Source organism: Pristis pectinata, chromosome 3 (genome assembly GCF_009764475.1).
Source record: "Pristis pectinata isolate sPriPec2 chromosome 3, sPriPec2.1.pri, whole genome shotgun sequence".
Taxonomy (NCBI): domain Eukaryota; kingdom Metazoa; phylum Chordata; class Chondrichthyes; order Rhinopristiformes; family Pristidae; genus Pristis; species Pristis pectinata.
This window is the reverse complement of record NC_067407.1, coordinates 72,721,665-72,749,165: the sequence shown is the minus strand read 5'-3', so window position 1 is coordinate 72,749,165 and position 27,501 is coordinate 72,721,665. Positions and strand designations below refer to the sequence as shown.

Genomic DNA, 27,501 nt, shown 5'->3' with positions numbered 1-27,501 from the left:
CACATATTTCCCAATGATGGCCTTTCTTTAACTCTGTTCCCTGTATACAAAATTCATGCAAGTTAACAAATTATTGTAGTGCACGGGTATGGCTCAGATTCTAGAGAAGGAGTGTTCAGTCTCTTGTAGTAAAAGCATATCTTATAGAAATGAAATAGGATTGGATTTGTAGATTGTATCACCTGGAACACAACTTTTGCAATGCTGTTGGAACTTTGTTTTCCTTGATCATACACAACTCTTTGCGATTGTCTGAAAGAAGTCTAATCAGTCACTTTTTATCTAAAACAATATTTCCTTCTTTGTCTTTTATTCGGACACGACCTGTGGAATACTTTGTTTCCTGACGCCCATTAGAATATACAGTCTTTATGGTTCCATCAGGGTACTCCCTCCGTTTGTACTGGAGCGTGTGGATCTCCCTCTGCCCATTGTTGAATTCAATGATTTTATCTCCATTTCTAAGAAAGAATAAAGTCTTTAGTAACTATTAACATATTCATATTTGCATCTTCAGAAAGGTGAACAGAAAGGTTCTCTGTAAATTCAATATCCAATATTTCCATTGTTGTTTTATCAGGTCACGGAAAAGATAATACTCAGTATCTTGATCAGCCTGCACTTGCAGACAACACTTGATGCTTCAGAAAAGTATCAATTCCTTCAGCAGGAAAAGATAATGAATGCACATCAGCTGACAACTGCTTCAATTGCTCCCATCAACTTAATTGTAATAATTATCAAGTATCTTTAAGAAGAGGCCAACACAGCTATCAGATCTAGACACCTGCACTGTTAGGTTCTCTGCATACAAAAAGAGGGCTGTAGCTGAACGCAGCGCGTGGCAGACAGAAAAGAAAAAAGGCAGAGATGGGAGGCCGGACTGGAGCACACTTTACTGACTGGAACAAAGCGTGCACGCTCGCAAAAGTACCTGAGAGCCTCTCCGGCGGACGTGACGTGAGGTCCCCACCAGAAGGCCCGCCCTGCGGTTGGTCTACATCGCGCTCCCGCACATGCACTCACAGCCGCCGATGGCAGTTCGAGTTCTGCGGGTCGGGGCCGCTACACCACCCCGCCCCCCAGAATCGCCCATCGGGGGCGTGGGATCCCCAGTCTGTGTGTCCCTCTTGGGAGGCCTGCCCCGTCAGCGCAGTGAGGGCACTTTCACGGGCTGCCCGATGTCCAAAGGCGGTCCACTGTGAAGGTCTCCTCGCGGCCACCCACCTCCATGACACACGTAGATCCGTTGTGCCGGATCACCTTGAAGGGTCCTTCGTACGGCCTCTGCAGAGGTGACTTGTGCATGCCCCTGCAAATGAAAACGTACTTGCAGTCCTGGAGATCCCTAGGAACAAAAGACGGTGTAGTGCCGTGTCTGGAGGCTGGAACCGGTGCCAGGCTCCCCACCTTGTCCCACAGCTTCGTTAGCACTTCTGCCAGCATCCCTGCTGGACCTTGGGCCCCCGGCACAAACTCGCCCCGAACCGTCAGGGGGGTGCCGTAAACCAACTCTGCCGAGGAGGTGCACAGGTCCTCCTTGGGGGCCGTGCGGATGCCCAGTAGAATCCAGGGAAGCTCATCTGTCCAGTTGGGCCCTCTGAGGCGCGCCATCAGGGCTGACTTGAGGTGCCTGTGGAACCGCTTGACCAAGCTGTTGGCCTGTGTGTGGGACACCATGGTGTGGTGTAACCGGGTGCCCAGGAGCTGTGCCAGTGCTGTCCACAACCCTGACATGAACAGTGCCCCTCTGTCAGAGGTGATGTCCGCTGGAAGTCCGAACCTGGCGATCCAGTTTGCGATGAGCGTCCTGGCGCAGGACTCAGTGGACGTGTCCACTAGCGGCACAGCCTCCGGCCATCTGGTGAACCTGTCGACCATGGTGAAGATATACCTGGCGCCCCAGGAGACGGGCAGGGGGCCAACGACATCCACGTGGATGTGCTGAAACCTGCTGAGCGTCGGTTGGAACTGCTGGAGGGGAGCCTTCACATGCTGCTGGACTTTGGCGGTCTGGCAGTGTACGCAGGTCCTGGCCCAGTGTCCGACTTGTTTGCGCAGGCTGTGCCAGAAGCATTTGTCTGAGACCAATTTGATGGACGCCCGGATGGACGGGTGGGCCAGGCTGTGTAGCGTGTCGAACACCCACCGCCTCCATGCTGCTGGTACCACGGGCCGAGGTTTGCCAGTCGACGTGTCGCACAGGATCCGAACCGCTGTTGGGCCGACAGGGACATCCTCCAACTGGAGTCCCGAAATGGCGGTGCGATAGGCCAGGATCTCGGCATCTGCTTGTTGTGCCTGCGCCAGCACCGTGTAGTCGATCCCTGGGGCTGAGGTGGTCACTGAGTGGATGTGGGGACGAGACAGCATGTCGGCAACCACATTGTTCTTCCCCGCGATGTGGCAGATGTCAGTGGTGAACTCCGAGATAAACGAGAGGTGCCTCTGCTGCGGAGCCGACCATGGGTCCGATACCTTTGCAAGGGCGAAGGTGAGGGGCTTGTGGTCCGTATATGCAGTGAAATCCCTTCCTTCGAGGAAATACCGGAAGTGCCGGATGGCTAGGTAGAGCGCTAGTAACTCCCTGTCGAAAGCGCTGTACTTCACCTCTGGCGGTCACAGGTCTCGGCTGAAAAAGGCGAGCGGTCGCCACTGGCCCTCGACGAGCTGCTCCAGGACTCCGCTGACCACCGTGTCGGAAGCGTCGGCTATGAGCGCCGTGAGTACATCGACTCTCAGGTGTACTAGGAGGGCCGCCTTCGCCAACACCCCTTTGGTCTGCTCGAAGGCTTCCGTGGACTCCGCGTCCCATTCCACCTCCTTGGCCTTGCCGCCCATCAGACCAAACAAGGGTCTCATGATGCGCGCTGCCACCGGCACAAACCAATGGTAGAAGTTCACCATCCCCATGAACTCTTGCAGGCCCTTGACCGTGCTGGGCTTGGGGAACTGGCGGATGGCTTGGACCTTGTCCGGCAGAGGGACGGCTCCATGCTGGTTGACCCAGTGGCCCAAGAAGTTGATTTCCGGCAGCCCGAACTGGCACTTCGCCGGGTAGATTGCCAGTCAGTGGTCGCTCAGGCGCTGGCAGAGCTGGCGCAGATGTGCCACGTGCTCTTTGTGTGAATTGCTGGCCACCAGGATGTCATCTAGGTAGATGAAGATGAAATCCAGGCCTCATCCAACTGAGTCCATTAGCCTCTGGAAAGTCTGAGCAGCGTTCTTGAGGCCGAAGGGCATCCTTAGGAATTCAAACAGCACGAAAGGGGTGATGAGGGCTGTCTTGGGCACATCGTCGCGGTGCATGGGGATCTGATGGTAACCCTGGACGAGGTCGATTTTTGAAAAGATGGTCGCCCCGTGGAGGTTGGCCGTGAAATCCTGGATGTGAGGCACCAGGTATCTGTCGGCGGTTGTGGCGTCGTTGAGCCTCCTGTAGTCCCCGCAGGGCATCTAACCTCCTGCAGACTTGGGCACCATGTGCAGCGGCGATGCCCAAGGGCTGTCTAAGCGGCGGATGATCCCCATCTCCTCCATTTTCCGGAACTCCTCCTTGGCGAGGCAGAGCTTGTCGGGTGGAAGCCTACGGGCTCGGGCGTGCAGTGGTGGTCCTTGCGTGGGAATGTGGTGCTGTACGCCGTGCTTGGGACCGATAGTGGAGAACTGTGGGGTGATGATGGAGGGGAAATCCGCCAGCACCCTGGCGAACTTGTCACCTGAGAGTGTGACGGAGTCCAGGTGGAGGGCCGGGAACTGGGCTTCCCCAAGCTGTAAGGTTTGGAGAGTCTCGGCGTGGACCAAATGCCAGCCTTTCAGGTCGACCAGAAACGGTTGGCCTGTAGGAAATCCGCCCCTAGTAACGGCCACGACACCGCTGCTACCGTGAAGGTCCAGGTAAAACAGATGGGGCTGAAACGCAGCAGGATGGTACGTGAGCTGTATGTCCGGATGGTGGTGCTGTTCGCGGCGGTGAGGTTGGGGCCTGGGGCCGCGGTACGGGTGTCCATGTTCGAGGGGGGAAGGATGCTGATCTCGGCCCCGGTGTCCACCAGGAAATGTCGCCCTGAGTGTCGGTCCCAGAGGAACAGGAGGCTGTCATGATGGCCAGCCGTCGAAGCCATTAGCGACGGCTGGCCCCAGCGTTTCCCAGAAAGGCGCACGGCGGGCAGCAGCAACGTGCGTTTGACCCCCACCTCTGATGGTAAAAGCACTATTGGTCCGAACCCTCATCTTTGTCCCCCATGGGTCTCGGTGGTTTTGGTTGTGGGGTCTTGGCCTTAGGCTGCGCGGTTGTGGTTAGGCAGATGGAAGCTGCTCCCCGCTGCTTACTCTGCCACAAAATGTCTGCCCTGGCCGCGAGGCTGCGCGGGTCACTGAACTCTTCACCTGCGAGGAGGAGGTGAATGTCCTCTGGCAGTTGCTCGAGGAACAGCTGCTCAAATAGGAGGCAAGGTTTATGGCCATCCATGAGCGCCAGCATGTCGTCCATCAGCTCAGATGGCTTGCGGTTGCCCAGGCCGTCCATGTGCAGAAGGCGCGCGGCTCGTTCACGGCGAAAGAGTCCAAAAGTGTGGAGGAGGAGTGCCTTGATCTTAATGTACCTGTCCTCCGTAGGTGGATGGTGCAGGAAGTCGATGATCCGTGCTGCCATGTCCTGGTTGAACGCGCTGACCACGCAGTAGTACCGCGTGGCGTCGGCTGTAATGCCTCGGATACTGAACTGGGCCTCAGCCTGCTCGAACCAAACATGGGGCTGAGCAGCCCAGAAAGTCAGGAGCTTGAGTGAGACAGCGTTGTGCGAGTCGTTGGGATTCATGTCGCGGGTTCCAGATGCCGTCTGGGAGCGTCGGGGTCACCAAATGTAGCTGAACACAGCACGTGGCAGGCAGAAAAGAAAAAAGGCAGAGACGGGAGGCTGGACTGGAGCACACTATACTGACTGGAACAAAGCGCGCGTGCTCACAAAAGTACCCGAGAGCCTCTCCGGCGGACGTGACGTGAGGTCCCGGCTGGAAGACCCGCCCTGCGGTTGGTCTACGTTGCGCTCCCATGCATGTGCCCGCCGATGGCGGTTCGAGTTCTGCGGGTCCAGGCCGCTACAGGGCCGACATTATGTAAATAACCACATCAGCTGAGAATTACTTGCAGATCTTTGCTGCAAATAATCTAGTTCACTGGTACCAAATATTGACCAAGTTATCAACACCTGTTAGCCATTCAACCTCTTATGCTTTATGAATTGGTTGATGTCACTTGTGACTTTTACATAGGCTTAAATGGTGGCTCAGAGAATGTCACTATTTGTAGCAATTTACAACAAGACAGAGTCCAGGATAGTGTTTCAAAGCATGAGCATTTTCTAAATTTATTTGAATTCAAGCCATTAATATAAATATTTAAAGGTTGTACATGAATTTGCTTACCAATTCTAGGCTCAAAAGTGTGCACAAAATGAGGCTATATTTCTAACAGCCTGCCAAGCAGCCTTCTTCTGTGGTATCAGAATTCAGGTTTACCATGTATAGAAACATGGAAACCTTTGGCATGGAAGGAGGCCACTTGTTCTCTTATGCTGTCTTGATCCATCCTAACTGCACTCTCCAATTCTCTGCCTGTTGCCTTGTGGGTTGCAGCACTTCAAGTGCACATCCAAATATGTGTTAAGTGGATTAAGAGTTTCTGTCCCCATCACAAGATCCAATTCTCTATTGTCCTCTGGGTGAAAATACTTCTCCTGAATTCCCTATAATTCTGCAACCTTAAACCTGTCTCCTGATTAATGATCATTCTGTTAAGGGAAAGAGATTTTCCTGTCCACTCTATCCATGATTCACATAATTTTATATGCCTCAATCAAATCCCCCTTCAACCTCCTCTGTCCCAAAGAAAACAAACCCAGATTGGTTGTTAAATCCCCAGCATATCCTAGCCTTGGCAATAACTTAATAAGCACCCACACCATCTCCAGTGCTATCACACCCTTCCTGTTACATGGTGGGCAGCATATCCTAGCCTTGGCAATAACTTAATAAGCACCCACACCATCTCCAGTGCTATCACACCCTTCCTGTTACATGGTGGGCAGAAATGTACACAGTAAACACGGCCTAATTGGTTACAAAGTTCTAGTATATCCTCCCTGCTCTTAAATAAAAACATGAGATGCTCAGCAGGTCAGGCAGCATCTGCGCAGAGAGAAACTGAGTCAATGTTTCAGGCTGAAGACCTTTCATCAGAACTGATGAAAGCGATGGCCAACTCTGTTCACATATGTGACACCAACCATGATGTAGCAGTCTGGCCAGTGTTGCAACTACCCAGTGATGCAGTGAAGAACATACCTCTATATACTTAAAGGCCATCGTGCTGATATGCAAAGTCAGACTGTGACCATCATGACTGTGGATCAAATTATTTGAAAGGGCTGGCAGGGTGTTATAGTTCAATAATCTGAACCTTCACCACTAGTGCCACCCACGGGCATGGCATTGGCTTCACGGAGCACAAATTTACTGTCCTCTCTTAAGAAGCGTTAGCTAACACCTTGCACAATACAGCATCTAGGGTAACATCTCAGATGTGAACACATGTACCATTTGCTACTTTGTGACCAAAGGATACCCATTATAAACAAATACCAATCCATTAACACCAATCCCAAATTCATGTACAAATATTTTTCCTTCCACAGGAAAATGAGAGAGAAACACACTTACTTTTGCAAATTCACAACTGTACCATCTGGGAATATGCTCTTTTCATGACCATCAGGAAAAAGGTGTTTGACTGTTTGGTCTGGAAATATTATTTCCTTCTTACCATCAGGATAATGTTTTTCTAAAAGAAATGTTAAAATGTTACTGAGATTATGAAAAAAAACTGTGGTTTGAAAACACAGAATAACAGAAATTATCTACATATCAAGTGGAAAGGCACCCTGAAAGATAAAATTAGACCCTTTTTAATAGATAACATCTGTAAGGATGGGAAATAGTTACTCCTGAGACTTGATCATTGCTGCAACCTTACCCCCAGATATGCACCTGAAGACGTTCATGAGTACACATGACCACACTAATGATATGTTCCTTCCATTAATTCCACAAACTCAGAGAAGGGCAGCACTGGAGTGGAACAACTCTTCTTCTTTGGCATTCCCTCAGGATCGAGGATGATTTACTTACACTTTGGTTTTGTGACTTTTGAGTTGGCTTCTGTGGGAACCGCAGACGCTTCCACAAATGGGGCAGGAGATGGCTGGTGGCTAGTTTCTGAGGTGGTCTGCTCCCTCCACCACTTATGAAAGGCTTCTGCATGGGCTTGAGGTTCTCAAAGCTTCTCCATTTTGAGTGATCATGGGCCAGAATTTCCCAAGAGTCTGTGGATGACCATCAGGTGCATTGAGCCACTGATTTTCAATCTGTACTTGTGCTATCAATCCTCCCACAGCTAGGGAGTGCCCCTGATTTAACAGTTCTCCACTGATCCCGGTTAGAAGTAGTTCTATGTGAATATCAGACTGGAATCAAAGTATCACCTTAGCCAAGGGAGGAGATTAGATTGCAGTTATTAGATCCCAAGTCAATTCAGAGACTGGATATAAATTCAGTTTGATGTTTCATTGTGATACCGAGGGAAATCTGCATTGATAGAGGTGATGCAGTTAGGCTGAGGGTTAAACTGTGCTCATGTCTGTTTAACCATGTAGACATAAATGCACACTCAATTAAACACCACAATGATCAAAACATTTACCTCCGTTACTATCTCTGTGTAAGTTCACTATCACCTATCTATAAAAGAAAAGTGACCACACTTAAAAATAAACTTACTGTCTACTTTAGTACATTGTGCAGACATGGAATATCCATTTGAATGGAATTTCTTTCTTAATATCCAATATCTCAATGGCCAACTGGCACTCATTTAGATTTTTCAATGTGTATACAGTGTATACAGTTTATATTCAATTGAATTGGAATGGGTGCAAGTTTGATCCAATTATAACTTTAGACCAAGTTTTCTGCATTCACTATTTATTATAATTATGCCTTGGTTTCAGTTGTACCTTTGACACATAAAAGGAAAATGCTATTGTGGGAGTAAAAGTTTGTGCGCTGATGTATTTTGATAAGATAGGGATAATTAGAAGGTACTTCAATGTGTGATATAAAAATCATTATTGCTTAAAAGTGCAAAAGTGTTTTAACCCATTGAAAATCATTCCAAGGCACAAGAGGGAAAGGATTGAGAAGTTGCACAAAAAAAAGGAACAAAACTAAAATTTACAGGACCCAACTTCCTGTTTTATTATTTACTACACGCACCTGGTTTCAGGTGGATTAAAAACCCCATGCCTTCCTAATCCAGCATTATTGTACTATCAGTTACTGTAGCTTCCACCCACCTATCTGGTTATTGGGGAACTGTAACATCTCTATTCCATTTGGGAATGTAGTGTGAGTTGTCTTTGCGTCAGCGTAGTAATAAATCTGCAAGAGTTCAGAACATGTTAATTGCTTTAGACAGTTACTTCTCTTAACATATCTCTTTCCTATTCCCTCCCATTTCTAAAAGAAACGGACTTTATTCTTTCTGGCATACTCATTCTGTAGTATTTTGCTGAGGTGGTGCAACCATGGGTAAAATTGACACTGTTTCTCAGTACACACGTGCACACACAAAGCGGGGATAATATGTAGACTCAATCTACTGCACCTAACCCTCACTTCATATAGTACTGGATACTACAAATCAGTGGCTCAAGAGCAACCCATAAATTATGTGAATATAACTCATTTTTTTAACCATTTGGTTAGGAATACGGTTCTCAAAAGTCAGACAGACGTATCTAAATTCACAGATATGTTTGTCTAACATATTAACATATTTTTGTGCAGCACTTTTTGATAATTTTCTCAGTTGCATAGGCTGGGACTGTTTTCACTGGGGCAAAGGAGGCTAAGAGGTGACATGATAAAGGTAATTAAAATGGTGAGAGGCATAGATAGGGTAGATAGCCAGTGTGTGTTTTCCATGGTAAGGGGAACTGATGGGTAAATTTTTCATAGTAAGGGTAGTTGGTATCTGAAATGAGCTGCCAGAGGAGGTGGTGGAGGCAGGAACAGTCACAACCATTTGAGAGGTATCTGGACAGATACTTGAATGAGCAAGGCATAGAGGGATATGGGATTAATGCAGAAGAGTGGGATTAATGTAGCATTAGCATGCGGTTGGCATGGAAGGTGGCTGAATGGCTTGTTTCTATGCTGCACAACTCTATGACTCCATGACTATATGACTCCAAAAGCAGAGTCAATAACTTTTGGGCCCAACAAACAATGCGACAGTTACCTGCCTTATGCACTTACGTGTAGCTGACTGGGAGATATCTATAGTTGTACCTAGAAAGAGTCAGATGCATAAAGGTTGAGAGGGTAGTGGTGTTCTCCTCAGCTGGTGGCACTGCAGATCCATTGTACATCAGGTGACATAACAATGTCATCCACCACGAGCACTAATCCTTTGAGAGGTCAGAGTCTGTCTACGTGGCCTGTTCTGCTACCTTCTACCTCCCCTCCCTCTCTATTGACCATTTGCTGATGGTCATCTTGCTCCAGAATCAGTCTAATCTTTGGCAGCCACCCAACCTGATTAATACTTTCAAACTCTAGATATTAGGCCAGGAACACAGGAACAATCAAGAATCCCTTTTCCTGTGGAAAATAAGAAAGCAGCTCTGAGCATTCAGGACTTTTGGTTGATTCCATGAATTGCTGCATTATCTTCTTGCCTTGTTTTCAACAGTAACCTTCAGAAAGCCAGTCCATCTATAGATTAATTTAAATCAGGTTAAATTTTTAACAAAAGTGGGCCATTTAAAAATGATAGGCAGAAGCCTGCCTATCCAGAAAGGGTTATTAAAAACTAAAAACATACCTGAGACAACTTGATGTAGATTTCCAGATCAGCTGACATTTTTGCTGATTTTAACAACTCTTACGGAAAAACCATCAACCTAAAACGTTTTTTCTTTTCCCTTCTACCGGTGTTGCCTAAACCACTGAGTAATTCCAGACCCATTTCTTTATTGTTATCTGCATGTAATAGCCCTTCCAAAGTCCATTTGCCTTGTGTGCATAATATACTTCTTTATTTTGAACTGTACGGCCTCCTCCTTATTCCCAACTACTATAATCTTTTCAAACTGTAACAGTTTTATTGTGTTTCCATAAAGATCACTGATAAAAATAGCAACAAATAATAAAGAACATAGAAAAAAATATCCTGTGGATCTCCCTTTTCACAGAAGGCGAGCTTGTACACCTCTTGCCAACAATTATTTCCTGCTTTCAACAATTCCAATCCAGCATTCCCTCCCAAATAATTGCATGGTCTCCACGGTTTCCAAGAACTTTTATTAATAGCTTTTCGGAAATCCATGTAGTGAATATCACGGGATTTCCTTCTATTACTACTCTTCATCTGTAGGATAATATTATGAATTTGCATTCATTTTTCTAGCATATAGATGTATTTGAATACACTCACTCAATCCCCATCATTGAATTCCTGATAAACATTCCCAGTGGGTAAGTAGTCCAACTGAGATCACATGTATTACCAATATTATTCCTGATGTGTACTTTAAAAGACTTTATGCAAATTTTGAATAATTGGACGGGCAGCAGATGGATAGGTATATTTGGAACAACATGTCTTTTTGACAGTAATTGAAGTTGCATCATTGAGGAATCATACCAAAGCATCATTCTCCAAGTCACTGCTTAAACTAAAAACTGGTAGGGTTTTAGACAGGCAGATGATAGTGCCTGAATGAATTTAATTCCAATAATACTCCGGATGCTCAATTCTATCCAAGGAAAAGTAGACTTCTTGATCTAGATCTTACTTTCCTTTTTAATCGTTCACACCTGTTATCACTGGTGCACTCTGACTTATGAACCATTTTAAAAAAAAATGTTCATTTTTTTTGGGATGTAGACATGGCTGGCAAGGCCAGCAGTTATTAGCTGTTTCTAATTGTCCATGAGAATGTGATGGTGAGCTACCTGCTTGACGCATTGCAGTTCTTCTGGTAAAGGGACTCCCACAATGCTGTTGAGTAGGGAGTTCCAAGATTTAGATCCAGTGACAATGAAAGAAAAACAATATATTTTCAATTCAGGATAGTATGAGATTTGAAAGAGGTTTACACGTTGCGGTATTCCCATGAATCTGTTAGCCTTGTCCTTCTTGGGGGAGTGGCTACACATTTGGGAGGCGGTATCAGAGCAGTATAGGCTGATAACTGCTGGTGACTGCAGTGCATTTTGTAGATAGCACTCGTCACTGCCATGGTGCATTAGTAGAGCAAATGTATACTTAAAGTGGTGTATGGGGTGCCAATTAAGCAGCTGCTTTAGTAACATGAGAACATAGAAAATAGGAGCAGGAGTAGGCCACTTGGCCCCTCAAGCCTGCCCTGTCATTCAATGGCTGATTTGCCCCAGCCTCAGCTCCTCTTCTGTGCCAGTTCCCCACAGCCTTCAATTCCCTAAGCTTTCAAAAGTTCATCTACTTCCTCTTCAAGTACCCCCAATGATCCATCCTCTGCAAACACTCCAGGATTGAGAATTCCAGAGATTCACCATCTTCTGTGTATGAGAAGAAATTTCTGTGCACCTCAGATTTAAATGACTTCTCTCTAATCTTGTAGTTACATCCTCTCGTTCGAGATGGTCTCACTAGTGGAAACATCTCAACATCTACCTGGTCGTGCCTGGTAAGGATCTCTGTAAGATCACCTTTCATGTATCTAAACTCCAAAGAATATGAATTTAATTTCTTAACCTGCACATGAAGGACTATGATCTCATCCCTAGAATTAGCTGAGTGAATCTCTTGTGACTGCCTCCAGTGCCAGTACCTCCTTTCTTAAACAGGACCAAAACTGTGCAGAGTACTCCAGGTGCCATCTCACCAACACCCTGTACAATTGTAACAATATGTCCCTATTTCTAAACTCCAGCCCTCATACAACAAAAGGCCAATATGCCATTTGTCTTCCTAATCACTTGTTGCACCTGCCTGCTAACATTTTGTGATTTGTGATGCCACATTAAACTCCATTGGCCAAGTCACTTGACCTATCTATGTCCAGTTGCAGAGTTGCAAGATGCCCTGTCACCTATCTTCAAGTCATCAGAAATCATGGATACCTTACTCCAGATCATTAATATAAATCGTAAATAATTGAGGGCCAAGAACTGATTCTTGGGCCACTCAACCAGTTACATCCTTTCAGCCTGAAAAAGTTCCATTTATTCTGACTCTCTGTCTTCTGTGATAACCAGTCTTCAATCCATGCTAATATCATGAGCTCTGACCTTGTGCACCACCCTTTCATCTGTCATCTTGTTCTGATGGTGCCAAGCTTCCCAAATGTTGTTGACCTGCACTCTTCTAGGCAAGTGGAGAGTATTCTATCACACGTCTTACCTCTGCCTTGCTGATGGTGGCATGGCTTTTGAGTGTCAGAAGGCAAGTCATTCATCACTGAAACTCAGTCTCTGACCTGCTCCAATAGCCATGGTACTTATGTGGCTGGTTCAGTTGAGTTTCTGGCCAATGGTAACCCCAGAATCTTGATGATGGGTATTCAGTGATGGTAATGTAATTGAAGGGTGGGTAGTTGGATCCTCTCTTGTTTGAAATGCTCATTGCATTGCATATTTGTGGCACTATGTCACTTACCAGCTCTTACCTGAATGCCGACCATCCAGGTCTTTCTGCATGCAGGCATGGGCTGCGTCAATTGCTGAGGAGTTACCAATGGAACTGAAAACTATGCAATCATCAGTGAACATCCCCACTTCTGGCCTTACGATGAAAGGAAGGCCACTGATGATTAAAAATAGGAAATGCTGGAGACACTTAGCAGGTCTCTTTCTCAGTCCTGACAAAGGGTCTCGGACCTGAAAGATTAACAGTTTCTCTCTCCATAAATGCTGCTCCACCAGTTGAGTGTTTCCTGTTTTATTTTAGATTTCCAGCTTCTGTAGTTCTTTTTTTTCTGATTTTCAAAATCATTGATGAAGGAGCTGAGGAATTCTTGGATTGATCAACTGGGGTTGTGATGATTGACCTCTAACAATCATAATCATCTTCCTTTGTACAAGGTATGACTCTAACCATTTAATTGCACTATATCAACATGCTACAGAAAATCTGTAGCACTAAAAGCAGCAAGAAAATGGAAGCATCATCCACTCCAAGTTTTGACTTGGACACATAGCGACTTTCTTTGGTACTGGGCCAAAGTCCTGGAACTAACTCTGCAACAGCCCTGTGGGTGTACTTTCATGACCTTGGACTCTGGAGGTTTAATTCTACATGTTGCTTATCACTACATATTTAATAGATATTAGGGATGTAGAATAAATACTGGAGTTGCCTGAAATATTCACATCCCCTCTATGAAAAAGAATTTGCTGAATGTACAGGGTACTTGAGTTATGTATTTTCGTAGTCAATTGTGAAACAGATGGCCAAGGTGGTTTTGGAAAAAGAAGTGGAACATTGATGGAAGATAAAGATGCCATTTGTTGGGACAAAGAAATAAGTTCTTTCTTGGGTCTTCTAATTTACAGTTGGCATTCCATGATTAATTACAACTAATGTGAGAAACATATTACAAAGATTCAAAGCCTTTCAGCAACAAAGTATAGAGAATTGGGTTTAAAATATTATTGCTTCAGTTACATTTTTACTCAGGGAAGTTGCACTGGGTAACATTATCTATTTCTCTTTCTATCCTTTGCTTAAGCATATTTTTTTGTATTTGAATTTGGTTGGAAGCATGTTGCAAGCCTATATGCAGATGTTCAAAATTAAACTGCTTTAACTATCTAGGATGTATACAGAAGGGCAGCTTTTGGAAATTAGTGATCACATTTTAAATAACAGAATCCATGAAAATCAAACCACAAGAAAATCAGATTTTTTCCTCTGATACTTGTTGCTAACTGACACTGATGCTTCTTCAAGATTTGAGCTCTGCTGGGTTTGTAAGTCAGAATTCTTGTGATTGACCTGCATGATTAGATTTCTACTGTGACTCGACAGCAAAGAGGGAAGAGCAAATTGAAGATAGTGGAAATAAAGAATTGGGAGAGATACAAAATAGCTATCCAATTCATTATCTCAACTTCTACATTATCGTGGAATTCAAAATTAACCCAACAATCTTAATTCCAATTAATCAATTACAAGTATCTTGCTGTCAAATATTAATTTTAACTGTTTCTAAATGGCTCTGATGATCAGAGATATTTAAAAACAGATGAAATATATGTAAATATTTTGAATTAAAAAGTTTAAAAATAAATTTAATTAGAACACATTTATCTGGTGTACATTAAGTACAATCATTAACATTCATTAAAATAAAGGAAAAAATACCACTTACCTTCGCTAAACCTCTTCATGACCCTCATCAAATGAGTGGAACCATGTTGGATGTGGCAGTGATGGCTGGCATGAAGAGCTGAGGGGCCAGATCCAAATTGTATCCTGCCCCTCAGCTCAGATTGATCAGGGAGCATCCCTGGTCTCAGCAGTGAATCCAGGGGAAGATAAAGAGGTGAGAAGTGCAAGTATCCGAGCACCAGCAGGCTCCAGTGCTGAAAGGCACAGATGCAAAAATACAGAATGCACTGAGCAAACAGAGTACTCTTGCCAACAGCTCTCTTCCAAACCACCATTAGAAGATTTTTAAGGAATTTAATTTGAATATATTATAGATGGAATAAATTTCTATATATCAATGTCCTAAAGGCAACAAGCATTTCTCTTATTAAAATGCAAATAGTGTGTACTGCTTTCTGAAGACAGTAATGACTATAGTATTCAGCATTTGCACATACCACTCTTTGGTCTGGCATGAACTGTTTCACATCCCCATTGAAGAATGTGATGGTGACAGACTGCCCATCTGCACTGACCTCCTTCCTTGTGCCATTCCGAAAGGTGATAATTCGATTTCCATTTGTCAGGAACTGTTCCAGCTGGGAGTAAAAAAGAGATTGCTTGAATATAAAAAATAAACATGGGCACCTTTCAGCTTTCCTCATCATGGACACAAATAATTTAAAGATGCAATAAATGCTAAATACAATTTGTTATTGTACTCTGCTGGTCAAGGATTGGCTGAAAATAATTAAAACCAGCTTAATACTAATGATATAAATAAGAATCATAAAAATTGCTATTTGAATTTTTAAAAATATGCTCAATAAGCATTGTTTCGAATATTTCACAAACTTCATACAGATTGCAAATCAACAAATGTTCACTAAGGAGAATAGGAACTGGAGGCGTAATCCATTCTTCACACAATGTCAAACAAAATCTCTAATTTTAACCTATTCAGCAGCAACAGAATGGTTTTAGGCCTGATGTCCATCCTATATCACATCTGAGTTTATGGTTTGCTGAAGTCAATGGCAGAGTAAAATGGGAGTTACATTGTCATTAGGTCTAAAATTCAAGATATCTGTGCCTAATATCTGTGCCTGGGCTGAGAAGTGGCAGATGGAGTTCAATCCAGAGAAGTGTGAGGTGGTACACTTTGGAAGGACAAACTCCAAGGCAGAGTACAAGGTAAATGGCAGGATTCTGGGTAATGTGGAGGAGCAGAGAGATCTGGAGGTTCATATCCACAGATCACTGAAAGTTGCCTCGCAGGCAGATAGGGTAGTTAAGAAAGCGTGTGGGATGTTAGCATTCATAAGTCATGGGATCGAGCTTAGGAGCCGCGAGGTAACGATGCAGCTCTACAAGACTCTGGTTAGACCACACTTAGAGTACTGTGTCCAGGTCTAGTCGCCTCATTATAAGAAGGATGTGGAAGCGTTGGAAAGGGTGCAGAGGAGGTTTACCAGGATGCTGCCTGGTTTGGAGAGTATGGATTATGAGGAGAGACTAAGGGAGCTAGGGCTTTACTCTTTGGAGAGGAGGAGGATGAGGGGAGACATGATAGAGGTGTACAAAATATTTAGAGGAATAGATAGAGTAGATAGCCAGTACCTCTTTCCCGGGGCACCAATGCTCAATACAAGAGGGCATGCTTTAAAATAATGGGTGGGAAGTTCAAGGGAGATATCAGAGGGAGGTTTTTCACCCAGAGAGTGGATGGGGAATGGAATGTGCTGCCTGGGGTGGTGGTGGAGGCAGGTACATTGGTCAAATTCAAGAGATTGCTAGATAAGCATATGGAGGAATTTAAATAGAGGGATATGTGGGAGGAAGGGGTTAGATAGTCTTAGGCGTGGTTTAAAGTTAGGCACAACATCGTGGGCTGAAGGGCCTGTATTGTGCTGTACTATTCTATGATTCTATGAATATGTTTATCAGATGGCCTGATATAAAGGGCTCCACAGAACTTACGCTATTCTGGATTTTAGCCACTTTGATGATACCGCAAGCAGTTTTATTTTTATTTATTCATTTTTGGGGATGTGATTGTCACTGGCAAAGCCAGCATTTATTGCCCATCCCTATTTCTCACATTTTCTTCCAAAATTCGGCTATAAGAGCATTCTCCTCAGTTCCAGTCCTCCACTTATTTCTCCAAAACCGATTCTCATTCACCAACTCCCAAGTGTCTTGCCACCCACGACCACTGGGAGAAACTTACAGTAGCCAACTAATGTATTGGCTTGCCATTTGGATGTTGGAGGAAACCAGGGGGCTACAGGAAGAACGTCCACACTCCAGACAGACAGTACCAAAGGTCAGCATTAAACCTGGGTTGCTGGAGCAGTGAGGCCGCAGCACTAATTGCTGCAACACTGTGCTGCCATAGTTGCCTTTGGAAGGATGATAATGAGCCATCTTATTGAACTGCTGCAGTCTTTTGTTTATTTCTCTGAATGTAGTGACATGGCACAACTCAGCAGCTTGGTAGGTCGACCAAGAGTCGATCACGAGAGGTGAGTCTGGAGACACACAGAGGACAGACTGGGTAAGGATGGTAGAATTCCTCTTCTTCAGGGCAAGAATGAACCAGCTAGGGTTATATGATGATTGGCAATATTTGTGGTCATCATTACTAAGATTAGTTGTTTATCTAAATTCCAAATTTCAACAAAAAAAACAACAAAAAAGAGCTGAATAGAAGAAGAACAGAAAGAAACCTGCAAAGGATAACAACATTAATACAAATATACTAGAAGAAAATGGTATGTCAAAGGTAATTTTGGCCCCTTTAATAACACATGTCAGCGATATTGCAAGTGGAAGTAAGAAAAGACTTTTTATTGAATACTTCACCAGTGTCGCAATATTGGACAATGCATCTGACATTCCAGGCAATAAGTCAAAGACTGGATTTCATTCAGGCTAACAGGTGTAAGGAAATAGTATTAGAAAAAAATGCCATAAATAATGAACAATTTGACTTGATAATTTCCAATCCAGGGTTTTTAAAGATGGAAGTGAAGAAATTGAAGATGTTTCTATAATCTACTAAATTACTCTTGGTTCAGAAATTGTCCCCTTAGATTAGAAAGTTGCAAATATAACTTCATTATTTATAGGGCGTGTGAGAGAGAAACCAGAAAATTAGACTTGTTAGTCTAATGTCTGTTGTGGGATAACTTTTAGCATCTATAATAAAGACAGGGTGAAATATGAATGCATCATCAACTAAGTGGGAAAAACTGTGGAAGATCTTCTTAAGTAGTCTTCAAGATCGAGGATGACTTGCTTCGACTCCAGCTTTGTGGGTTCCGAGGTGACTGATGAGGCCGAAGTGGGAATTGCAGAGTTGTCCACAGATGGGGCAGAAGGTGGCTGCTGGGTAGCTTGTGAGGTGGTGCACTCCTTTCACAGTTTACACTCAGCTTCTGTGTGCTCCCGCTGCACAACTCGATTTTCCCAACACCATTGCAAGCACTCATTCACCACTTGAGGAGTCATGAGCTAGGGATTCCCAGGAGTCAGTGGGGATGTATTTTTTAAGAAGGCCTTCAGTACCTTGTTTGCTCCTTTCCTCTGTCTACCTGGTAATCTCTCCCTGTGAAAGAGCACGAATAGAGTGTCTGTTTCAGGAGTCTGGCATTGGATATGTGAATGGTGTGGCATGCCCAATGGAGTTGACTGATTGCAATTAGGGCTTCAATGTTGGGCATGTTGGCCGGGGAGAAATCCAGTGGATTTGAAGAACTTTGTAAAGAGACAGTGTTGGCCCTGAAGCACCTGGTCTAGGTAGTTCAGGCTGCAGAAACACATAGGAAGACAAAGATCACTGCTACCCAGCAGACAATGAGCTTTATTTCCAGGTTTGAGATCTTGCTCTTCAAACACCCTCTTCTCCAATCAACCCAAGGCTGTACTATGTATTGAAAGTAATGGTGAATGTCTGCCTTCGCTGAGAGGTGGTTCCTGAGATATGAGAAGTGCTCCAGCATTTTCAGGGTTTCACTGTGAACCTTTATCATTGGAGATGTTGTACAAGTAGAGGCAGATTGGTAAAGGATTGTCTGTGCTTCAGTGAAGAGTTGATGTCTTGGGCTCTGTCTCCGAGCATTGTCTGCATACTGCAGTTCACCTTCTGAGGTTGGGGTGACCTTGGTTCTGGAGCATAGTTGTCAAAGTTTGAATAGTTTCCCATAAGTCTTGAAGATTAGTTCCACTCCAATAAGAAATTTATTAGAGAAGAGGTCCAGAATTGTGGCAACAAAGATTGTAAAAAGTGTTAGGGTGATGACACATTTGACACTGGACTTCACCGAGATTACCCTTGTTATGGACCCTTTGGTTAGGATCGTGCATTGCCAATTTCAGTGGGCAGCTAAATATTATCCCACAGTCCGCCTCGAATGATGGAGTCAAAGGTTTTAGCGAGGCTGTCAAGGCCATGTTTAGTAGTTGGTGCAGTTGCCTGCATTTCTCTTGGAGGTCACACACAGTGAAGATCATGTCCACTGTGTCTCTAAATGGACAGAATCCACACTGCAATTGGGGAATAGTTCTTTGGCCAGCGGAAGGAAACAATTGAGGAGGACCCTGACAATGATTGCCATGAGGCAAACAGCCAGAAGACTCCTTTGTAGCTACCATTGTCAGATTTGTCTCCTTTCCCTCCATTATCACACCTTTCAATGTACTTTCCCAATCAACTACAGCCAACTCCCCCATCATACTTCTATTGTTGTTTAGATTCAAGACCTTAGTTTTGGATTCAACTACATCACTTGCAAGCTCAGTATAAAATTCTATCATATTATAGCCACACTTTATTAAAAAAAAGCATCAACTATCTACCACAGTTTTGCCCACTCACTTAATCACTCACTCATATTTCACATATTGGCCATTTCCCAAGTAAAAAGTAACAAGTCTTCGGGAGCAGACAATATTTCCATTAATGTTCCAAAAGTTGGCAGTGAAGCCTGGGAAGAGGAAGGTATACTGCCCGAGAGATGCTGTAATCATGAACATTTTCAAGAAAGGAGACATGTGTGACTGTGATACCTATGGAGGGGTCTCCCTGCTGTCTGAGACAGGGAAAGTTATTGCCAGGGTCCTCTTCAACTGCCTCCTCCCAATGGCCGAAGAATTGTTCCCCACATTGCAGTGAGAATTTCGGTGTGAACGTGACTTTCATCCTGCAACAATTCCAATACAAACACAGGGAGCAGCACCAACAGCAATATTTGCTCTCTTTGACCTCACTGAACCCTTAGACTGCGAGAGATTATGAAACACTCTCCTCAAATTCACCTGCCCATGGTAATTAGTCAGTATCATATGTTTGCTTCATGATGACATGCCATACGTGATCTTAACCTACGGGTCCACACAGGGTCAATCTCTGTGAAGTCAGTGTCAAAGAATACTGCACCATTGCCCAACATTTACAATCTTTCTCAGCAGCAGTGCTGGTCCTCACCTCCAACAAACTTCCCAAGGGAATGGAGCTAGTCCTCAGAATTAATGGGAAACTATTCGACCTGTGGTGACTACATTCTGGAACCAAGGCCACCCCAGAATGCAGACCACGCTTGCATATGAGCACCTACAGAGGCAGAGCTCCATACAAACATAGACTTGTTCAGTGAACCGAAGTGAACCAACTCCACATCTGGAAGGTCAACCCAAGACAATGTTCTCTCCTAGATCAACATCCCCAGCAATGAGAACCTGGTTAAATTCAGTCGACTCCATTGGCCACATCACATGCCCACCATCAGACTCCTGAAACAGATACTCTGTTCCAAATCTCTGGTCCATGACTGCTCAAGGTGACAAATGAGTACTTTGGATGAGATTTGCAAGTTCTATCCCATTCATCGGAAGCACACAGAAGCCTGGGTAAGTGACAGAAGGAGCGCACCATCCCACCCCATCAGGCAGCTCCTGCCCTGTCTGTGGAAGAGCACACCGTTTCCACATTAGCCTCAATGGTCACTTATGAACCCACAGAACCAGAGTGAAAGTAAGTCATCCTTGATCCAGAGGGAATGCTTAAGAAGAAGATCTACCACAGTTATTTCCACTCTCTCAATCATACTTGCTCTGTGTAATGATGGTAACTAAGTCAATTAATTCAAATTTGAGATTGACAACTTTATGCTAAGGTATGAAGGGATATGGAGCTAGGATGGGTAAATGGAGTCAGGATACATGTCATTGAAAGAACATCATTGAAAGAAGACAGGTTAGAGGCCTGAATGGCCTACTCCTCTTCCTTCTTGCTCCCCTCAAAGGTATGCAGTAGTTCTTCTACAAAGCTAATCAAAGTATTGTGTTAGAGAAAACAGGTAAGAATAAAAATTATCTAACAAGATTTTAAACAGTTGCACTTGCCCTCTTAAGTGGCAGTGTAACACTCTAATATCACAGTAACTGATTATCCACACAATGAGTTATATTTAAAATTAATCAAAACTTTCTAAAATGGTTCCTTGTAATAGAAATCAATTGCCCCATTGATGTAAATCATTAAAGAATGAAATTTTTCTTGTAAATGCTACATTAATGTATTTTTATTGCCAGATTACCTTGCCATCTGGATATTGGATTTCTTCTCTGACGTCATCTTGTCTAACATTACTCTTAAAACAAGTACTTTCTCTTCTCGATAAAACGGAACTTGGCCGTGATACCTGAAGGATCAAAACAAATCATTTATAGCTAGCTAAAGAAAACAGAGCTCTAGGTCATAAGAGATTGCACCTTTTAAAAAGTATTCTGCCTTTCTATTCATCCTAGAGTGAAAGTGGATAACTTCATGTTTTTTAACATCATACTCCTTCAGCCATCCCATGCCTCCTCTTAGCTTTCTTTCTCATGAGTAAAACTGGTTCAATTATACCCAATTCATTAAACTAAGTCGTTGATATTGATTGGAAATAGCTAAGGAGCAAGCACAGATTCTTGTGGTACACCTCTTATTACAGCCTGCCTGCAATAACCTGTTTATGCCTAATATTTGTTTTCTATTAACCAGTTCCCAATCCATCCTATGCATAAACCCTAATCCATAAACTCTAATTTGTAAATTTATCCCATTCATCCCATAGGGCGGCATGGTAGCGTAGTGGTTAGCGCGACACTATTACAGCGCCAGCGATCAGGGTTCAATTCCCGTCGCTGTCTGTAAGGAGTTTGTACGTTCTCCCGTGTCTGTGTGGGTTTCCTCCGGGTGCTCCAGTTTCCTCCCACATTGCAAGGACATACGGGTAGGTTAATTGGGTTCAAAATGGGCGGCGCGGACTCGTTGGGCCGGAAGGGCCTGTTACCACGCTGTAAATAAAATAAAAAAAAATTTTAAAAATCGCAGTTACCCTTCCATAAATTAGCACTGGGTTTGCCCAATCACATTACAATTTTCTAGATTCTCTATTAGAGCAGCACCAACAGTAGACTCAAGTCCATGCATTAGGAGTACACAGAAGCTCTGTGTAAAGGGCAGTTGGAGTGCTTCACACCTCACAAACTACCCACCTGCCACATCTATGGAAGAGTGTGCGTTCCACAGTGTCACCTTAAAGCTCATAGAATTAGAGTGGATGCAAGTCATCCTCGATCCTGAGGGACTGGCACAGTGAGTAGAGCTGCTGCCTCACAGCTCCAGAGACTTGGGTTCATTCCTGACTTAGGGACCGTTGGTGTGGAGTTTGCATTTCTCTGTGATTGCATAGGCTTCCTCCAGGTGCTCTGGTTTTCTTTTGCATCCCAAAGACATCCCAGTTGGCACCTTAATTGACCATTGCTAAATTGTTGGCAGTTTGTAAGTGAGTTGCAGAAGCTGGTGGGAGCTGAGGGAAATGTGGGGAGAATAAATTGGGATCAGTGTAAATGAATGTTTGATGGTTGGCATGGACTCGGTAGGCCAAAGGGCCTCTCTCTGTGATGGGTGACTAGAGGACTCTATGACTAAGAAGTAGACGAAGACTCCTTGTTGCTTCTCAGTCCATTAAAACTGATTCTATGTCTTGAAAATGAAAATATAATGGGAGGATGACAAGGGACTTTCAACAATATCCCTCTGGTAATGGTTCTGTAAAAGGGCAAACAATGCCTGTGGATCACACAGTGAATGCTGCCAACAGCTTGCAACATTGAATGAGGATTCTGGCTGTGAAATTAAATGAGTGAAGGTCACCACCAGATAGACAGTGCTGAATGGCTAATCCCTGTTGCTCCTCTCACTCTACATCAAGTTCTCTGCGGCGTTTTGAGCTATTTTGGTTTACTATATAAACAATAATACCATTTTTAAAAGATTCAAATTACCAAGAGAACAACCTGATTAAAACACAGATCCTTAAATGAAAATGAGGTAAATTTAATGATGCCATTTTATTTCAAGAATTTACTAGGCCATTTTGAATATAGTTATGCTGATACCTTGATACCTTTTTAATGCACTTTCATATGAGGCATTCATTTAAAATATGTGTATGTGCCATAAAGATTGCTCACAATCTCACTTTAATGTAGAGGTCCTCCTCTGCATAGGAATGTCTGACTTATGTACAGCTCATACATATGAACGAGCGTTTGGGAGACCAGCGGAATGGATTTGCCGGCTGCTGCAGGGCTGCAGGCATCTTCTGCCGCATGGAGACTTGGTCTGTGGCTGCATTTCTGGCTTGCAAACTGTCCTGGTTACAAACAGTTCAACAGTTCACAGGAACGGAACCCTGCTGTAACCTGGGGAGAATCTGTGATGTTTTTACTTTATGGAAAAACATTAAGTGAAATGTGCTTTGAGAGCCTTGTGGTAAGTGTATTTTCCAGCAAAAATTGCCAAACTGAAAAACCCAGAAAGAAACGATTCTATGGGAGCTTTTATTCTGGGTCAATGTGATGGGGGGGGGGGGGGGGGGTGGTGGTGGAAATTAGGAAACCAGCACTCAGAGATGTTGGGATGGTAATGAGAAACCAGCACTATTGGAAGGTGGTAGGTAGAGGTGTGGAAATTGGGAAACCAGGAAAATTTGGGAGACAAAGTGGGAAGGCAGATAGATCCCAAACAATTATGGTGTCGGGGGAGGCAGGGTAGTGGATTAGTTTGGGGATATCTCAGTGAAGTGCTGGTAGAGAGGGTGGAGGGTGCTCAAGAGTGATAATCAAAGTTGGTTCATCCCACAGCACCAGTTCTGCTTAGCAAAAGTGGCCTACTGGGTACTCACATTTCACTGGCAGATGTCCCAGTCCAGTGTTGCACTGGGAAGAGCATGTGGTCCTGGGAGTGCCCAACAATGGTCTTTCCTGAGATACAATAAACGAAGGTCTATTATAATGCTCCAAAAAGGGTGCTGTGTAGGATATATCATCCCATGCACCCCCAACACAGAAATTATGTCAGGAGGACATGGAGGACTCAGAAACACCTTGCTGAATTTCCAGTGAAACAGCCTGGATCTGATCATAATCTAGCATTTTGCTATTGCATTTACCTGAGGGAGAATAACCTGCAGGAAAATGGGGTAGGAGCCGCGAAACGGGACTAACAAGATTATCTACTAGAAACCTGCATAGATTTGATGGGCTGAATGGTCTCCTTCCGTGTTGTAACAATACTATGGTTCTAAGTAATGGCTCATTGCTGAATAATTGTAATATAATGTGGCCGTCAACTCACAACTTTATTCATTAGTTCTGTTACGCTTATCAGCATCAGATATCAACATCAAAGTACAAACCTTCTGTTCAAGGTCAAAGCCTATTTGTTTACCATCCAATGGGGTTTTCCTCCCACTTGGGGTTGCACTACGACTTCTGCGGCCTGAAGGAGGTCTTTCTTGTAATCTGGACGGTGTCTCAGCTGCACTCCTGTTTAAAGCCTTTGTTTCCTGTATCAGTGTTAACAATTACAAAGTAATTAATCAAAGACAATTCCTACTAAAAGTACATAGTTAATCAATGAAACAATTCAAAAGTGCAAACCGTTTAGTTTAATCACAGTTGTCCATTTTATTCATATATTGTGGTTCCCTTTAACAAGACAGCACAGCTGTGTTGTGAAAACTGACATACTGATGAGTTTCAATGACCTGTGAACATCAGACAAACAATACCACAATTGATTCTGACAATGTTTTATCATAATCTTAAAAAATGTACCTCGGTGAGATATCAGTCTGGCACAGACTGACTTCAAATGCTGAATTGGAAAGTTATGCCTTCTATTTTAATTATACCGAAATATTGAGAAATTGGGAAAATGTCGATTCTAACGTGACATTTTGGTGTGGAAACAATATGCTGCTGACTGTGCATCCACAGAAGTTCCCGCCACAACTCCTAGTTTCACAAGTTAACATATGTATATCAGGCACCCACTGGTACTTGATTTCAGGTTTCTCTCACCTTGTAGTAAACATATCATTGTTTGAAACAGTATCTTAGACAGTATACACTTCTCAAGCACTATGTTTTAATAACCAATTTATTTTGCTTTGTATGTTTCTGCTCCTATTGATAAGCAGTGAAGCTCTAAGGATCATATCATTACAATTACCTGTTGTTTAGTAGCATAACTCTGGGGCCTAGGCATTGATATGTGCTCTGTTGTTTGTAAATGCTTACATGAGTTATCCCCTAGGCTCCCTGAATTGGAAGACTGAATGCCTAAGAAAAAAATGAGAGGAAGGCATTAACACCATACAAACAAGTTCCATAATGCATCAGGAAATTCATGTTCTTTAAAGCCTAGTATCAAAAGGAATATGACAAATTAAACCATTAACGATGAACTGCAATTTTTGCATCAAGGAAATGCTTGTTGCACCACTGAGTATGGGGGGCTAACTCCTTCATTCCTGGCCTCAGATGCATGATGCACTCTTTCTTTTGTTACATACGGCTGACTTGGAGCAACAACCACAAATTCAAGAGAAACAAAGGACTGCATATGCTGGAATCTAGATGAAAAAAAACAACAAGATGCTGGAGGAACTCAATAGAGCAGGCAGCATCCATGGAGAAAAACAGTCAACATTTCGGTTCAGGACCCTTGTACAGGACTGAAGATAGGAAAAGAGGAAGCCCAATATATGGGGGGAAAAGCAGAGCAGTAATAGGTGGACAAAAGAGGGGAGGCGGGGTGAGCACAAGGTGGTAATAGGTTGATGCAGGTAAGAGATAGTGATAGGAAGATCGAGGAAGGAGAGGAGAGCAGATCCACCAGGAGATGGTCACAGGTATGGAGGCAGGTACCCCATGGGGGAAGGGGAGGAGAGGAAAATGAAAGAAATGGGTTAGGAGAAAAAAAGAGAGATAGGCTAGGAAAGGGAAGAAAAGAAGAGGCATGATGGGGGATGGGGGTGGTAGTTTGGTTTATTTAAAGTGGGAAAATTTATGTTCATGCCGTTAGGCTACAAGGTCCCTAGACAGAAAATGAGGCGCTGTTCCTCCAGTTTGCGTTTGGACTTCTCCTGGCAGTGGAGGAGGCTGAGGACTTACAGGAGTGGGAGGGGGAGTTGAAGTGACTAGCAACAGGGAGATGCAGGTCGTGGTTACTGATGGAGCGCAGGTGTTCTACAAAAAGGTCACCTAATCTGCATTTAGCCTCACCAGTGTAGAGAAGGCCACACATGGAGCACCAAATGCAGTAGATGATATTAGGGGAGGCGCAAGTAAATATTTTGCCTCACCTGAAAGGACTGTTTGGGTCCCTGGATGGAGGTGATGGAGGTGGTATAGGGGCAGGTGTTACACTTATGGCGGGGGCAGTGGAAAGTCCTCGGGGTGGGAGCAGGATGGGTGGGGAGGGAGGAGTGAACTTGGGAATCATGGAGAGAGCGCTCCCTGAGAACAAAAAGGGGTGGGGAGAGGAAGAAATGCTTGGTGATGGGACCTGTTGGAGATGGCGGAACTGACAGAGAATGATGTGTTGGATACTTAGGTTGGTGGGATGAAATGGGAGGACAAGGGAACCTATCCCTGTTGGGTCTGGGAGGGGTGGGGGTGAGACCAGAGGTGCGGGAAATGACAGAGATGCGGGTGTGAGCTCTCTTGACCACAGTAGGGGGGAAGCCATGGTTAGTAAAGAAGTTGGACATCTCGGATGTCCTAGAGTGGAAAGCCTTATCATGGGAGCAGATGCGGCGGAGACAGAGAAATTGAGAGAAAGGGATAGCAAGAGACAGGGTGGGAGGAGCTGTAATCAAGGTAGCTGTGGGCGTCAGTGGGTTTGTAGAAGATGTCGGTGGATAAAGAATCTCCTGAGATAGAGATAGAGAGATTAAGAAAGGAGAGAGAGGTATCAGAGATGGTCCAAGTGAATTGGAGAGCCGGGTGAAAATCTGTGGCAAAATTTAAAAAAAACAAGATGCTGGAGGAACTCAGCAGGCCAGGCAGCATCCGTGGAGAAAAACAGATTTCGGGTCAGGTCCTTTCTTCAGGACTGAAGATAGGAAAAGGGCAAGCCCAATATATAGCCACTATTTACAGAATTATTTCTATTGATTTATAGAACTATTTATAGAAATATAGAATTATTTCACCACTAATTCAGAGAATTATGGATTGGGATCCCCTGCGGCTCTCTGTTCATCAACATTCATTAGTGCGCTATCTTCTACTGTATATGCCCTACCTCTATTTGACTTCCCAAAATGCATCACCTCACATTTGTCAGGATTAAATTCCATTTGTCAATGCTCTGCCCAACTTCCCATTTGATCTGTATCCTGCTGTAGCCTTAGACAATCTTCCTTGTTATCACAACACCACCAACTTTCATGTTGTCTGCTAACCTACCAATCATACTTCCTACATTCACATCCAAGTTGTTAATATACATCATAAACAACGAAGGTCTCAGCAATGATCCCGTGGTACACCACTGGTCACAGACTTCCAATCAGAAAAGCACCCTTCCACCACCACCCTCTGCCTCCGATCACAAAGCTAATTTTGGATCCAATTATCCAGCTCACCTTGAATCCCATGTGCTTTAACCTTCTGGACAAGCAT

The 27,501-nt window shown here is 44.1% G+C and overlaps 1 protein-coding gene across 1 annotated transcript; it reads right to left on the bottom strand.

Annotated features, from left to right (window-relative positions):
* Positions 1 to 271: 271 nt before the first annotated feature.
* Positions 272 to 27,501, bottom strand: si:ch211-140l13.3 (centromere protein J). Its single transcript, XM_052011211.1, has 8 exons — positions 27,465 to 27,501; positions 25,043 to 25,152; positions 24,225 to 24,374; positions 21,072 to 21,176; positions 14,931 to 15,071; positions 8,411 to 8,495; positions 6,720 to 6,840; positions 272 to 461 (listed from the first exon to the last, which is right to left on the bottom strand). The coding sequence occupies exons 1-8, from the start codon at positions 27,499 to 27,501 to the stop codon at positions 272 to 274; spliced, it is 939 nt and encodes a 312-aa protein (XP_051867171.1).